Source organism: Notolepis coatsorum, assembly GCF_963971535.1.
Source record: "Notolepis coatsorum genome assembly, chromosome: 4".
In the NCBI taxonomy this organism is placed as follows: Eukaryota; Metazoa; Chordata; class Actinopteri; order Aulopiformes; family Paralepididae; genus Notolepis; species Notolepis coatsorum.
Genome location: NC_140168.1, coordinates 31,439,266 through 31,454,265, shown reverse-complemented (window position 1 = coordinate 31,454,265; position 15,000 = coordinate 31,439,266). Strand labels below are relative to the sequence as shown.

At 43.8% G+C, this 15,000-nt stretch overlaps 1 protein-coding gene across 1 annotated transcript in view; it reads right to left on the bottom strand.

The window, feature by feature from the left end:
- The window catches only part of trak1b (trafficking protein, kinesin binding 1b), a 42,715-nt gene that overhangs the window by 22,202 nt on the left and 5,513 nt on the right, over positions 1 to 15,000 (bottom strand). The window contains 5 exon segments of the mRNA XM_084313482.1: positions 4,242 to 4,320; positions 4,572 to 4,680; positions 5,260 to 5,360; positions 6,163 to 6,279; positions 6,795 to 6,871. Coding sequence (XP_084169608.1) covers positions 4,242 to 4,320; positions 4,572 to 4,680; positions 5,260 to 5,360; positions 6,163 to 6,279; positions 6,795 to 6,871 — 483 coding nt within the window.

Below are 15,000 nucleotides of genomic sequence, written 5' to 3'. Positions count from 1 at the left end.
CCCATTTTCAATTAATCAGGACATAAATGACATACATGACATACAGATAGACAGTACTGCTACATCTATACATTTATGACATACCAGATTTACAAAAAGGTACAAAAAGAGTCCAGAAAAGAGTGTATATACATTTGACGTAGAAACTGTACATTGGAGGAGGTTGGGAGGTGGGGTGGGGTTGGGTAGGAGGGGTGGGTGGGGAACACTGTACAACTGTACAAGCAAAAAAGCAAAACTACATTGGAATATTGACAAAACCATACTTGGTAATTTACTGTACATTGGAGGGGGTTGGGTTAGGACATTTACAGGGGCCAGTTTCGAATTGCAGTCTCCCGTAGGTGTTCTTTGAGAGTGGTTTTGAAAGTGGGTAGTGATTCACATTCCTTTACAGCTTTGGGTAGGGCGTTCCACATTGATGTGGCATAATTGCAAAACGTGTTTAGTCCCTTGTTTGAGCCGAATCTGGGTTTAACATGATTTGTGGAGCTCCCTCTGGTGTTGTGATCGTGGTATTCACTAACCTTTGGGAAGTATTTTGACATGTAAATGGGTACCTTAGTCGTATAGTGTATCTTGTAGACCAGGCCCATTGCAAGTTTCTGTGCTCTGCCGTCTACTCTAAGCCATCCTAGGTTGTCAAAGTGGGCAGGGGTGAGGTGGGTTCTAGGAGTAAGGTCAAGCAGTAGTCTGACCAGTTTGTTTTGAGATGTTTGTAATTTTGTTTTTAGCGCCTTTGAGGTGCTTTGGTACCATGAGGTGCAAGCATAGTCGTAGTACCCTTGAATGAGTGCTCCTGCCAGAGTCTTCAGGGTGTTCTTGTTTACCAGTGAGGAGATCCGGTACAAGAATCGAGTTCATTGGTTGACTTTTTTTATTACATTGGATGCCATTTTGTCACAGGAAAGATTTGCCTCTAGGATGGAACCCAGGTAGGTAATTTCATCTTTCCTTGTGACAAGATTGTCACCCACTGTAACTGAGAAGCCGTCGGTCTTGCTGAGTTTGTTATTTGAACCGAAGAGAATGGAATCTGTTTTGCCCATGTGTAATGATAGTTTGTTATCAGCGAGCCATATGCAGATTCTGCCTAGTTCCGAGCTGAGGGTTTTTTCAACCTGTAACTTGTTCTTGTCAGAGACCAGCAGGGCTGAGTCATCCGCGAACAAGAACAAGTTGCAGTCACAAGCTGACAACATGTAATTTGCATAAATTAGGAACAGTAGCGGTCCTAGTATGCTTCCTCACTGTAGGGGGGGGGGGGGGGGGGGATATAGTACGGTTTACCTCCACCATCTGTTCTCTCCCCTCCAGGTAGGATTGCATCCAGCTCACTGATAAACTATCAAAACCAATTGCTTTTAGCTTGTCAATCAGAATGGAGTGATTGACAGTGTCGAAGGCCTTTTGTAGGTCCAGCATGACCATGCCGCATTGCCCGCGTCCACCTCTTGTTTGATGTGGTCGTTCAAATAGAGAAGGCATGTGTCAGTGGAGTGGGATGTTCTGAAGCCAGATTGGAATTCGTAGATTAGATTTTTTTTTCGCCAGGTACTTTTCGACCTGTTTGTAGACTCTTTTCTCCATGACTTTCGAGATGGAGGTAAGAATAGAAACAGGGCGGTAGTTGCCTGGGTTTAATTTGCTGCCCTTTTTGTGCAGAGGGGTCACTCTCACAATTTTGAAGTCCTTGGGGACGTGTCCCTGTTTTATGGAGAGGTTTATTATGTGTGTGATGACTGGGGTGATGGCGGCTGCTGAGTCTCTGAGGAATTTGGAGGGGATGTTGTCATGGCCAGTGGCCTTGTTAGGTTGGAGGGCACTCAGTTTTTTGAGTACCTCATCGGTTGTTACCATTGCTAGTTTGAAGTCGTCTTTGCTGACCGCTAGATTTTTGTAGTATGCTACTATGTGTTCTACCCCATAATGCCCTGAGTGGGAGGGTAGTTTGTTTACCAGTGTTGTGGCTATGTTTGTGAAGAAGATGTTTAAGTAATTGGCTACATCCAGCTTGTCTGTGATGAGCGTGTTGTCCGTCTTTATGTTTATGTTTGAGAATCTGGTTACGTTTTTTACTGCAGCCTAGTTGATTATTGAGTAATTTCCAAAGTTCCCGTGGTTTGTTTTTGTTTTCCTCAGTTTTGTCATTGGTGCATTTTTTTTTTTGCGGTTTTGATCATGGTGTTTACGTCATTTCTTAGTCTGTTTCTTTGAATTTTTTGTTCAACCACGTGGGCTTGGAGTTCACTGTTTGAGCTTTTGGAAAGCTTTGTCTGACTTTTATGAAGTTCAGAGCATTTTTTGTCTCTGGTTTTCATAGCGGCCAGTATTTCAGTGTGCATCCATGGCTCAGCGCGATTTTTAACCCTGGTGGTTCTTAGGGGTGCCATGTTGTTGAGTATTGTTGTGAATTTGGTTTTGAATCCAAGCCATGTTTCTTCAACCTATGTCCCACTGAGTTCATCTGACCAGTCCATGCTCTCCAGTTCTTGGTTAAAGGCCTCTCTAGAGTAGGTTTTGAGGTCCCTAGATGTGACTGTTTTGTGACAGCCAGCCTTTTGTTTTAGCTTTTTGCGGGTACAGAAAATCATATAATGATCACTTAACCTGCATGCTATCGCCCCTTTATTGGAGATCATGGACTTGTCAGAGGTCAAAATGAGGTCAATGGTGGTTTGTGTTGAATCACATACCCTTGTGGGTTGGGTGATTAGCTGGCTGAAACCGTGCAGATCAGAAAACCTACTGAAGGCCTTGAAGATGGGTGCTGCTTTACGTAGCATATCCGTGTTCCAGTGGAGACAGAGTGGAGACAGAGTGGAGACAGAGGAGACAGTGGAGACAGAGTGGAGACAGAGTGGAGACAGAGAGGAGACAGAGAGGAGACAGAGTGGAGACAGAGAGGAGACAGAGAGGAGACAGAGTGGAGACAGAGAGGAGAGAGTGGAGACAAGAGTGGAGACAGAGAGGAGACAGAGAGGAGACAGAGGAGACAGAGAGGAGACAGAGAGGAGACAAGAGTGGAGACAAGAGTGGAGACAGAGAGGAGACAGAGAGGAGACAGAGAGGAGACAGAGAGGAGACAGAGTGGAGACAGAGAGGAGACAGAGAGGAGACAGAGTGGAGACAGAGAGGAGACAGAGAGGAGACAGAGTGGAGACAGAGAGGAGACAGAGAGGAGACAGAGTGGAGACAGAGAGGAGAGAGTGGAGACAAGAGTGGAGACAGAGAGGAGACAGAGAGGAGACAGAGAGGAGAGAGTGGAGACAAGAGTGGACAGAGAGGAGACAGAGAGGAGACAGAGAGGAGACAGAGAGGAGACAGAGAGGAGACAGAGAGGAGACAGAGTGGAGACAGAGAGGAGACAGAGAGGAGACAGAGTGGAGACAGAGAGGAGACAGAGAGGAGACAGAGTGGAGACAGAGAGGAGACAGAGAGGAGACAGAGAGGAGACAGAGTGGAGACAGAGAGGAGACAGAGTGGAGACAGAGTGGAGACAGAGAGGAGACAGAGAGGAGACAGAGTGGAGACAGAGAGGAGACAAGAGTGGAGACAGAGAGGAGACAGAGAGGAGACAGAGAGGAGACAGAGTGGAGACAGAGAGGAGACAGAGAGGAGACAGAGTGGAGACAAGAGAGGAGACAGAGAGGAGACAGAGAGGAGACAAGAGAGGAGACAGAGAGGAGACAGAGTGGAGACATAGAGGAGACAGAGAGGAGACAGAGAGGAGACAGAGTGGAGACAGAGAGGAGACAGAGTGGAGACAGAGAGGAGACAGAGAGGAGACAGAGTGGAGACAGAGAGGAGACAGAGTGTGCCATGGTTGGTCTTGGGCTGAATGCCAATTCTGTATTTGTGAAGTAGGACTCCTTCTTAGTCCTTGTGTATTTGGGAAATTCCTAAATGTCCTTTCTCTTTTGTGTATTTTTTTTTTATTATTATTTAAGAATGCCCGTATTGCTTTGCAATATGGATATTTTTGTCCTTTCAAATTGCGATGTTAATATGATATGTTGTTCAGCCCTTGATACATGCATACCTACATACATAGATGGATAGACCTTAACATGTATTTGACCATGCATTTTAAACTGTATGTACATTATACCTGTTATGTCTTATTCTTATTACTTGTATTATTGCACAATGGCTGCGGGCATGACCACCCGCATTTCACTGTATGCCCTGTATGCTGTGACAAATAAAACTCTTGACTTGACTTGACTTGAGATACTCACTGAGTTCGTTGACACACTCGTTGACCAGCTGTTGTTCCTTCTCCTCGTAAGTCTCAGTCTCTGACTTCAGATGGTGGGCCTGCATCACACACATTATAGCACTTGTTATATTATATTAATATATTAATATATATATATTATAGCATCCGATGAGCAACGTGTGCTTTTGTATCAAACTGATGGTCTTGTCAGTAAAAGTGACGGATCAGATCGGTACTCTGTATCTGCTGATACTGAAGATCTAGGACTGAATCGGCAGGGAGGAACTGGTATCGGTGCGTCCCTAGTGTGTGTGTGTGTGTGTGTGTGTGTGTGTGTGTGTTCACGTACCTCTGAACGGAGTGAGACGTTCTCCTCCTCCAGCTCCTTCAGCTTCCTGTGGAGCGTGTCGGCGGCGCCGAACCCTCCTGAGGCGATCCCAAATCTACTCCTCCTCCCCCTTTCGAGTAAAGAGATATTTTTTTTTGCTTGAGATCAGTGCGAACGATCACAAGATATACAGGTACACTTACTGCATTGTTCCTGCTGTACGACGTCGTATGTGGAAGGACGCCGCCGAGAATCATTCTCATAAAAGATAAAGAATACAATTTGCCTGATTTGGTACTTGGTCTCAAATTAAGACTTGTTTTGCTCTTAACCCTTTCACTCCCACACTACAGAAGGTTAACCCTTTCACTACCACACTACAGACGGTTAACCGTCTGTAGTGTGGTAGCGAAAGGGTTAACCTTCTGTAGTGTGGTAGTGAAAGGGTTAACCCTTTGTCGTGTGGCAGTGAAAGGGTTAACCTTCTGTATTGTCGCAGTGAAAGGGTCAACCCTTTGGTAGTGTGGTAGTGAAAGGGTTCATTCTGGTACTGGGCTACTTGGGCTAAACCCCCCTTCATTCCTGGTCTTGATTTGGACTCAAGACACCCCCCGCTGGTACGTTGTGGACTCGACAACAGAGCTTTGGTTGTAGCTGACAGTCATGACGGAGCTACAGAGCTACTGTGATGCTAGGCTGGTTTACTAACGTTGGGGAGCCGACGGAGTCATCTTCACTCTCCTCGGCTGCATTGGTGTAAAACTGCAGCAGTTCATCCTTCAGGTTCAACTCATGGTGAAGCTGGGCCACCTGGAATACACATGGAATACACATGATACACATAGACATGGAATATACGTGGAATACACATGGAATACACTATACATATAGAATACACATGGAATAGATATAGAATACACATGGCATAGACATGGAATAATCATAGAAGACAATGTTTTGCATCTGATGTGTACCTCCTCTCACCTTCATGCGCGTGCAAGTGTGTGTCCTTGTTTTACTATTTCTGTGGAGACCAAAAGTCCCATAAGAATTGTTGTATCCTTGTGGGAACATTGGCCAGCCCCAACAATGACAAGTGACTATTTTACGGTTATCGTTATCGTAGTTTAATTAACCCTTTCACTGCCACACTACCAAACGGTTAACCCTTTCACTGCAACATTACACAGAAGGTTAACCCTTTCACTGCCACACAGCAGCAGGTTAACCCTTTCACTGCCACACTACAGAAGGTTAACCCTTTACTATCACACTACCGACGGGTAACCTTCTGTAGTGTGGCAGTGAAAGGGTTAAGGAGAGTGTTAAGTTAAGGTTAGGGTAAGGGGTTAGTCAATATGGTTAGGGTAAGTGTTTTTTGCAATTAATGTACAGTATGTCAATGGAGTGATGATGAAAACATGGCTGTGTGGTGTGTGTGTGTGTGTGTGTGTGTGTGTGTGTGTGTGTGTGTGTGTGTGTGTGTGTGTGTGTGTGTGTGTGTGTGTGTGTGTGTGTGTGTGTGTGTGTGTGTGTGTGTGTGTGTGTGTGTGTGTGTGTGTGTGTGTGTGTGTGTGTGTGTGTGTGTGTGTGTGTGTGTGTGCGCGTGTACCTCCTCTGTGATGTGTCCCACTTGTTCCTCCAGGTAGTCATTAGTTTCAGTCAGAGTTCTGTTCTTCTTGAGTAGTGATTGGCCAATTCTGGCAGCCAGCTCCAAATCCCGCTCTTTCTATTGGTTAGGAGGAGAGATGACAGAGGAGAAGAGAAGAGAAGAGAAGAGAAGAGAAGAGAAGAGAAGAGAAGAGAAGAGAAGAGAAGAGAAGAGAAGAGAAGAGAAGAGGAGAGGAGAGGAGAGGAGAGGAGAGGAGAGGAGGAGAGAAGAGGAGAGAAGAGGAGAGGAGAGGAGAGGAGAGGAGAGGAGAGGAGAGGAGAGGAGAGGAGAGGAGAGGAGAGGAGAGAAGAGGAGAGAAGAGAAGAGAAGAGAAGAGAAGAGAAGAGAAGAGAAGAGAAGAGAAGAGAAGAGAAGAGAAGAGAAGAGAGGAGAGGGGAAGATAAGAGAAGGGAAGAGAAGAGAAGAGAAGAGAAGAGAAGAGAAGAGAAGAGAAGAGAAGAGAAGAGAAGAGAAGAGAAGAGATGGGAAGATAAGAGAAAGGAAGAAAAGGGAAGAGATCAGAGGAGCCATGATATGGAAAACATAGAGTTCCTTCCAGAAACAAGATGGATGACAGCAGTGTCGTGCCTCACCTCCTCCAGCAGACGAGTGACAGCATCAATGTCATTGTAAGTCTTTGTCATCTGGCCCACTCTGTCTGCACATAACACTGTGGAGAAACCAGACATATGTTTCACTCTGTCTGCACATAGGGACGTGTAGTGGTTACGTCATTGCCGTTTCCGGCCGGTCCACCTCGCAAAATTGCAACGTATTTCCCCATTGCCCATTTGTAAATCGTCTCGTTTAAACCAAATAAAGCATGAACATTTGCATGGTGTACCTTTCTGTGCGTATTCATCCACAATCTATAGCTGAACATGAAAATATTCGCAATTAATCATAAAAAAAAAATCACAGAATTTTATTTCAACCAAGAATGCTTAAACAATAATGTTAGTGATAGAAGGGAACTCCTTTTGTGCAAAATGGAAAGCTTTCCAATGTTCATGAGGCAGAATTGTTACAATAGCCGATAATCCATTTTCCCAATGATAAATCCCTATACGGGTGGACCTCGCGGACAGTCCAAAGTGACGTCAGATTACACCTCCCTATAGCACTGTGGAGAAACCAGACACATGTTTCAGTCTGACAACTCAAGAACTGAGATTAAAAGAGACTGATGAGAATAAATGTAAATTACCTTTATCAAGGCTCGATTTCTAAATCACTCCTTGCTTAAGCACTTGTTTAAAAATCAGCCAAACTGAACTGGTGATAGAACTTCATAGTGGTTGAATCACATCATGTGACTGGGAGTCACTCAATGTATAAATATAACCATCCTTTACCAAGTGGATGGTAAAGGTCACATTAGGCTGTGAGCCACGGGTACCATCTTGGGGGACTAATACATACACCCCTACTGCTAGAAAAGACCTGATAGCAATGCAGCAGTTGCCTCCAAATGTGTGCTATCACCCATTTTATAACACTACCAAGCATATTTTTCAGGCCTTCTGTCCGAAATTACATGCCCCAAATTAATCATGATAGCTACTGAACAATAAGGCCTATATAATATGCATGTTTCTGGTCTCCTTTGATAGGTAACAAGCTAGGACATGTGAAAAGTAAACCCACATCTATTACCATTCCAGAGTAAATGGAGATACAATGAAGGAACACATAATTTTTTACCTTGCCAGGTACATATTCTACATTTAAAAGGCAATATCACCATTATAAGCAAGATCCCTGGATAATAATGCAACTGAATGTGTCCTCCTACTCCTTGACTACAAATGTAACTCTGGATGTGATGAAAATACACTAAAAATACAACATTATGATACAATTTATAAAGATATCCCATTCGATCCATGGACATGACTTTTCAAGGCTGTCTAGATCTATAATTATCCATATGAACAAACATTTGATTGGATGTCTATAAGCCAACCACTGTTCCATATCATCTAAAGTGGACTGCATTAGAGCCACACCCCTCTTTCAGCAAGCATGGGCGATCGTGATGCTAGGAGAAAGCGTAAGGAACATTTTAATCAATCATGTTTTAACATGTTATACTGTGCAGGTTAAGATGTGTTAACATGTTACTGTGGAGGTTAAGAGGTTAAGCTGTTACTGAGCAGGTTAAGCTGTTAAGATGTTAACATGTTACTGTGCAGAATAAGATGTCATAATCTGTCTAATACTACTAGTACTTAATCTATCTGAATTATATATTACTTATACATGTCAAAATATCATATGAAAGAGTGGATACTAGGTGAAAACGTAGGAAAGGTTGTGCATTTTAAAATGAAAACATAGTATGGATGTAGCCATAGATTAATATCACCTTTGCAGCAGGTGATTCTTTTCATCAGCAATGTTAGTGAAAGCATTACTGGTGAGACATCAAAAGGCCAAGGAGGAGATCTTCATCAGAAGCAAGAGTGTATGATAAAATCAGCATTTTTGTGATAAGATGAAGATGGTTCTAAAGGCTCCACTGATGAGACTCGCATGGACAGAGTTCACACTGTGGGTTGAGGACAGTGTTCCAGAGAAGAGTGGGATGATCAAATCATTCTTGGACAATGTGAAAGACATGGCCAGTGACTTGAACCAACAGACGGCGAACAATATGCTGCAAAGTCCACTCTTAGCTGAGCTGATAACCCTGTGGACAGACTTTCTGGAACACCTCCGTCACAACAATGAGTTTTCCAAAATAAACAAATATTTTTCTGGAAACCAATAAGCAATATATCATTGTATAGGTCTAACTGAGCTGACAATATTGATAGGTCACATGGCATGAAGCTGTGCCCATAGTATGTTGAATATGCTTGGGATAAACGTACGAAAATAACATAATGTATATGTGATGTATTTACTTTGGCCTCTGATGGTGTGCATGGTGTAGCTTACAAACCTTGGGAAGTGAAAGTTATGTTCAATTATTGTTTTTGGTGTCGTATAATCCAGTAAGGGATGGGTCATCGGACATGACACGAAAATAGTCATTCATTCATTCATACAGGAAACATGGAATATGCGACGGACAACATATCATGAGTCAACCATGGCTCTCTGGCGTGCTTTGTTGGACTACTAGAACATGTGTCCACTCCAGTCAGAGGTGGTAATACCCTGAAGCTACTCTCTCAGAGAGACATGTTAGCATTTACATGCTAAATACAACAGCTCCAGCTGGTTTAAATGATGAACTTGAAATGCTTGAAATGTTGCTCTAAATTGATAGATTTTTTTGCCATATTCAGGATCAGCAGTGGTGGTATTGATTTGCCTCCTATAATGGACCTTATAGGTCAATTGCTGCTGGCCACTATTATTGTATGTTATTGGACTGATTGCTTGGCCCCCTAGAGGTGCTGCTGCTTACTACATTGTTTTTGGTTTGTTAAAAAGAAAATCAATATTGTTTATTCCCCTGTATTCATCTTTATTCTGTGATTTAAAATAATTTATGAATTTAGATTGTCACCTTACCTCAAACATTTTATTAGCATTAATATGAAAAAAAAATGTACCTTTGTGTTGGTCTGTCTGTGATTATGCCGATCTATACCATGTGACCTTTACCATCCACTTGGTAAAGGATAGTTATATTTATGCATTGAGTGACTCCCAGTCACATGTGATTCAACCACTATGAAGTCCTATATAGTCCACATGACAACTACATTTGCCTTACCGTACATCTTGATGTTGTTTTTTGGAAGTACCATTATGTTTTTCGGTTTAGCACCAGAGGAAGAGCTTCTTTCTAGGAAGGCACATCCGCCCACTGCGACTAAGTGACATCTACCCTGTGTGCCCCGTGAAGTAGGTCTCAGTTAGTTCCAGTCATCTAGTACAGACGGCAGCCTGGCCCCATTGACTTTACATTCGTCTGTGGCTAACTAAGCAGAGCTGTGGGTTTCCAGCATGAAAGAACAGCATGGATTCAGCTGAGAAAGGTCTATATACCGATCAACATCACTGGTAAATAGGAATAGGGCTCCAAAATGCCTTTTACCTTTTAACCAGGATATGAGCTAGTATTTAGGCTGTGAATGTAGACAGCCTGAGCCCAGACAAGGACAACTGATTCCATATTGCACTCTCCTTCTCTCTCTCTCTCTCTCTCTCTCTCTCTCTCTCTCTCTCTCTCTCTCTCTCTCTCTCTCTCTCTCTCTCTCTCTCTCTCTCTCTCTCTCTCTCTCTCTCTCTCTCTCTCTCTCTCCTCTCCTCTCCTCCCTCTCCCCTCTCTCTCTGTATGCACCAGGTATGGCCGCCGCCCCGCTCTGCTCCTGTCCATAGCGCTGCAGAGCGTGTTCGGAGTGGCAGTGGCCTTCGCACCCAGCCTCCCTGTGTACGTGGTGCTGCGCTTTGTAGTGGGCACCAGCATGTCTGGAATCATCATCAACGCCTTTGTACTGGGTACACACACATGCACACACACACACATGCACACACACACACACACACACACATGCACACACACACACATGCACACACACACACACACACACACACACACACACACACACACACACACACACACAGTGACCTCATCAGACCTCATAACAGAGTAATCATTAGCAAGACCAGGCTGACATCACTAACAGACTAATTACATAACAGTCACACCTGACTCCGCATCCGATGAGCCACGCGTCAAGAGACTGCAATGGGGGGGGGGGGGGTCATATTCAGTTCAGGTTCAGGATGTGAGTCAGTCAACCCCCTCCAGTAACACGACCTAACATGAGGCCGAGGGGGAAGAGGGGTGAGATCGAGGGGAGAGGGGAGAGGGGAGAGGGGGTGAGGGACAGGGGTGAAGCTGAGAGGGTGAGGCCGAGTTTGTTCTCCATGGTCCCCAGCCTGTTATTGATAGCGGAGCTGCGATCGATGTTGTGCCAGTTTACCAGTTAGCTGACGTCATTCTGCTTTTAAAGCGTCTCCTACAGCAGTTTCCCAACCGGTGGTACGCGTACCACTAGTGGTACGTGGGTGGTCCCAGGTGGTATGTGAAATTTTGAAAAGTAAAAAAAAAAAAAAAAAAAAAAATGTTTTTTTATTTTTTTTATTAGAAATTGTACAGGAAAACTGTACCCACATAATGAATAATGCATAATCTGTAATAATGTAACCAAAATTGGGGGCATTCAAATTAAGTAATCATTTGCTGGCTATAATTATATTATTATTGGCGCTGAGTTCAGCTTCCCGCCCGCCGCGGCCGGACTGTCTGTCAGCTGTTCAGGTGTTCATTGAAGAAAAAAAAACTCTGAATTAACATCATTGTAGTGGCGCGCTGGCTAGCAAAACAACATCCTATCAAGTGAATGCGCTGGTGTTATTGAGATAAAATCATTATGGATCAATGGCTGAGTCGAGCTGGTTCATCCAGAAACAATGTAAAGCATATAAATTATGTTCGCTTTGCAGTTGATGAATAGACGGATGTCAGTGGGGAAGCACAACTGAGGCCATGGTTAGACTAGTGTATTCCTGGCGTTTTTTTCCGTTTTTGACGACGTTTGATGTCCCTATTACACAGAAATGCGAATCGACAACAGCGTGTAGTCAGCACGGAGCCGTTGTTGCGAAACGCCCATGCGCAGTAGATACCATCTGCGTGCCCTTCCGGTGACAACAGTGTGTGTGTTTGGGACATAGCTCCGTGTCCCAAATAGCTTCAGCTACCATGTGTTGTCAAGTTATTGTTATAAGGACCCCAGTCCAAGCTACAACAGTCTGCATTCCCTTACAATTGTTTGTATTGAGCCGTATTGTATTGTACCCATATGCAATATGTTAAATAAAGTTTACATCCATTCATTCTGCTAGCATTACCGATTGCATGAGCAGCTGGCTAACGTGAGCTATCAGGATTCAGACCCTGTTAGCTCAGAGCTCCTCTTTCAACTTAACAAGCATTAAACAAAATGGCCCAGTCATCTATTCACCTTTGTTTAATACACACAGCGTTGTCTCTAATGTTATCTAACTACTGATAGCTCGCGATATCATCAGTTTTGGTGCTGGCTAAGTAGCGTGAGCTAACGTTAGCTTCTAGCCACAATGCTATATTGTTATAATGGCATACTCCATTGACGTTAGCATGCAGCTAACAATGCTACCGATCGTTTTTAGACTAAACTATCCGCTCTTGGTGGTCACTTGTGTTGATGTTAGTTTTGTTTCATCAACAAATGACAGCAGAACACACAGTGAATGTATCCGTTTTGATTATTGCACTTTTATTAGCTTTGCTGAAAAAGAATTGCTGCATTGAGTAAATAGGCAAGATGGTGGCGCGGCATAGCGCCTGCCTTATTGACATTTTCTTTGCTGGAGCTTCCAGGAAGTGTATGGCACATTCGTTCTGATTGGTTGAAATTGCCTTCATGTTTGCCACCTACTGCCACCTACTGCTTTGGCAGTGTACTACATCAGTGTGCTCGGGTGACAAAACGAAAAAAAACGAACGTGTGACTCGAGGCGCACGACGTCGCGGCGAAAGCATATGAAAACAATACGAAGATGATACGAAAGGTGTAACCGACGCCTGATTGCGTTTGTGCATTACAAAGACACTTTGGAGATGAACGAGCACATTCTGTTTTGCAAGAAACTCACGGGGAGAACTACTGGACTGGACGTTTTAACGTTATTGACAATTTTTCTCTCAACACAAGCTGGATTGGAAATACTGCTCTCATGTGTGCACAGACGGCGCTGCGGCGATGACCGGCAGAGTAAATGGATTAATGGCACACGTAAAAAAAAGGTAACCCGGCCCTGACGTTACATCTCAGCACTAGCTGAGAATGAGTCCAGAGTTAAATGATGTTTTGAATGATGCCGTAAAAGTGATCAACTTCATACAGTCCAGGCCTTTGAATCATAGACTGTTTCAGTCCACTTTGTGAAGACGGTGGGTCAGAACATAAACAGCTCCTGCTTCACACCGACAGTTATCCCGAGGGAAGACGTTACAGCGAGCAGCTGTTCGAGCTGCGCAATGAAGTGGAGGGCATTTCTGTCTGAGCACACACCCCCTTGTGGCGATGTTCGACGACACAGACTGGGTAGCTTGGCTGGGAAACCTCTCTGACATTTTCAGCAAACTCAACCAGCTGAATTCTCTCTCTTCAAGGTAAAGACACAACTGTTCTTAGCTTGTATGACAGGCTTTCTTTTAGTCTTTAAACAATGGCTATTATAATTTATATGATTAGTTATGATTGAATATATGATTTAAGTGTCACATTAATTGTCGCATTGGGTCACACAGACAAAATCTCCTCTTCTCTATCCCCTCATCACTTCTCTCCTTCTTCCACTCCCAGGTTTCACCTTAGCTACACACACACACACACACACACACACACACACACACACACACAACACACACACACACACACACACACACACACACACACACACACACACACACACACACACACACACACACACACACACACACACACACACACACACACACACACACACACACCACACACACACACACACACACACACACACACACACACACACACACACACACACACACACACACACACACACACACACACACACACACACACACACACACACACACACACACACACACACACACACACACACACACACACACACACACACACACACACACACACACACACACACACACACACACACACACACAGGATGGGCCGCCTGTCAATTTAATGTAGGCCCGTGTGCACGTATCGGCCGCCGTGCCAATTTTAATGTACGTGCCGATTTGACTATACACTGCTCTGTGCTGTCATGGTGGCTGGTGGCTATCCATGGTGAATGGTGTCTCAGAACTAAAGCTTTACTTCAATAACACACACACAACACACACACACACACACACACACACACAGCCGGTCTGCCACAATATATAGACTATTAATTTATTAATTATACATCCTGGGCATCACCACGATTGATTGCGTAGTAGGTGGTACTTTTGGTTGGCTTGAAATGCTTTGGTGGTACAGTACTCAAAAAAGGTTGGGAACCACTGTCCTACAGTATCACCCATCTGGGCACTGCATCTGTGGTTTAATTATTAATCAGGGAAGCATATTGAAATTGTTAAAATATTAAACATAAAAAACGATGTTTCCTTTCATTTTCGCCGTTGGCTAAAAACACACTTCACTCAATATCTGAAATGAAGATGGGAGAGAGAAAGGAAAAAAAATACTAACCTTCTTAGGCTTTTACTAGTATGCACTCTGCTACTAAGGAATCGACCTTAGTATTGTATTACCTACTATGCTAGTTCGACACTGTTTGATGAACAATTTTACCTACCCTTAGGTGTCAGAGTTGTACCCTTCCTGCTGACTTGTTGTACACAACTTGTAAGTCGCTTTGGATAAAAGCGTCAGCTACTGTAAATGTAAATGTAATTAAACAACCTTCATATTGTTTGTTATTGTTTCTGAAAAAATAAATCTTTACAAAAAATAAAGCACAATCGATAAGCTAGTGACCCAACTTGGCTTACAGAGGTAAATAAAATCTGAAAGTGTGTGTGTGTGTGTGTGTGTGTGTGTGTGTGTGTGTGTGTGTGTGTGTGTGTGTGTGTGTGTGTGTGTGTGTGTGTGTGTGTGTGTGTGTGTGTGTGTGTGTGTGTGTGTGTGGTGTGTGTGTGTGTGTGTGTGTGTGTGTGTGTGTGTGCGTGTGTGTGTGTGTGTGTGTGTGTGCTGGTGTGTGTGTGTTCTCTGTCTGTCT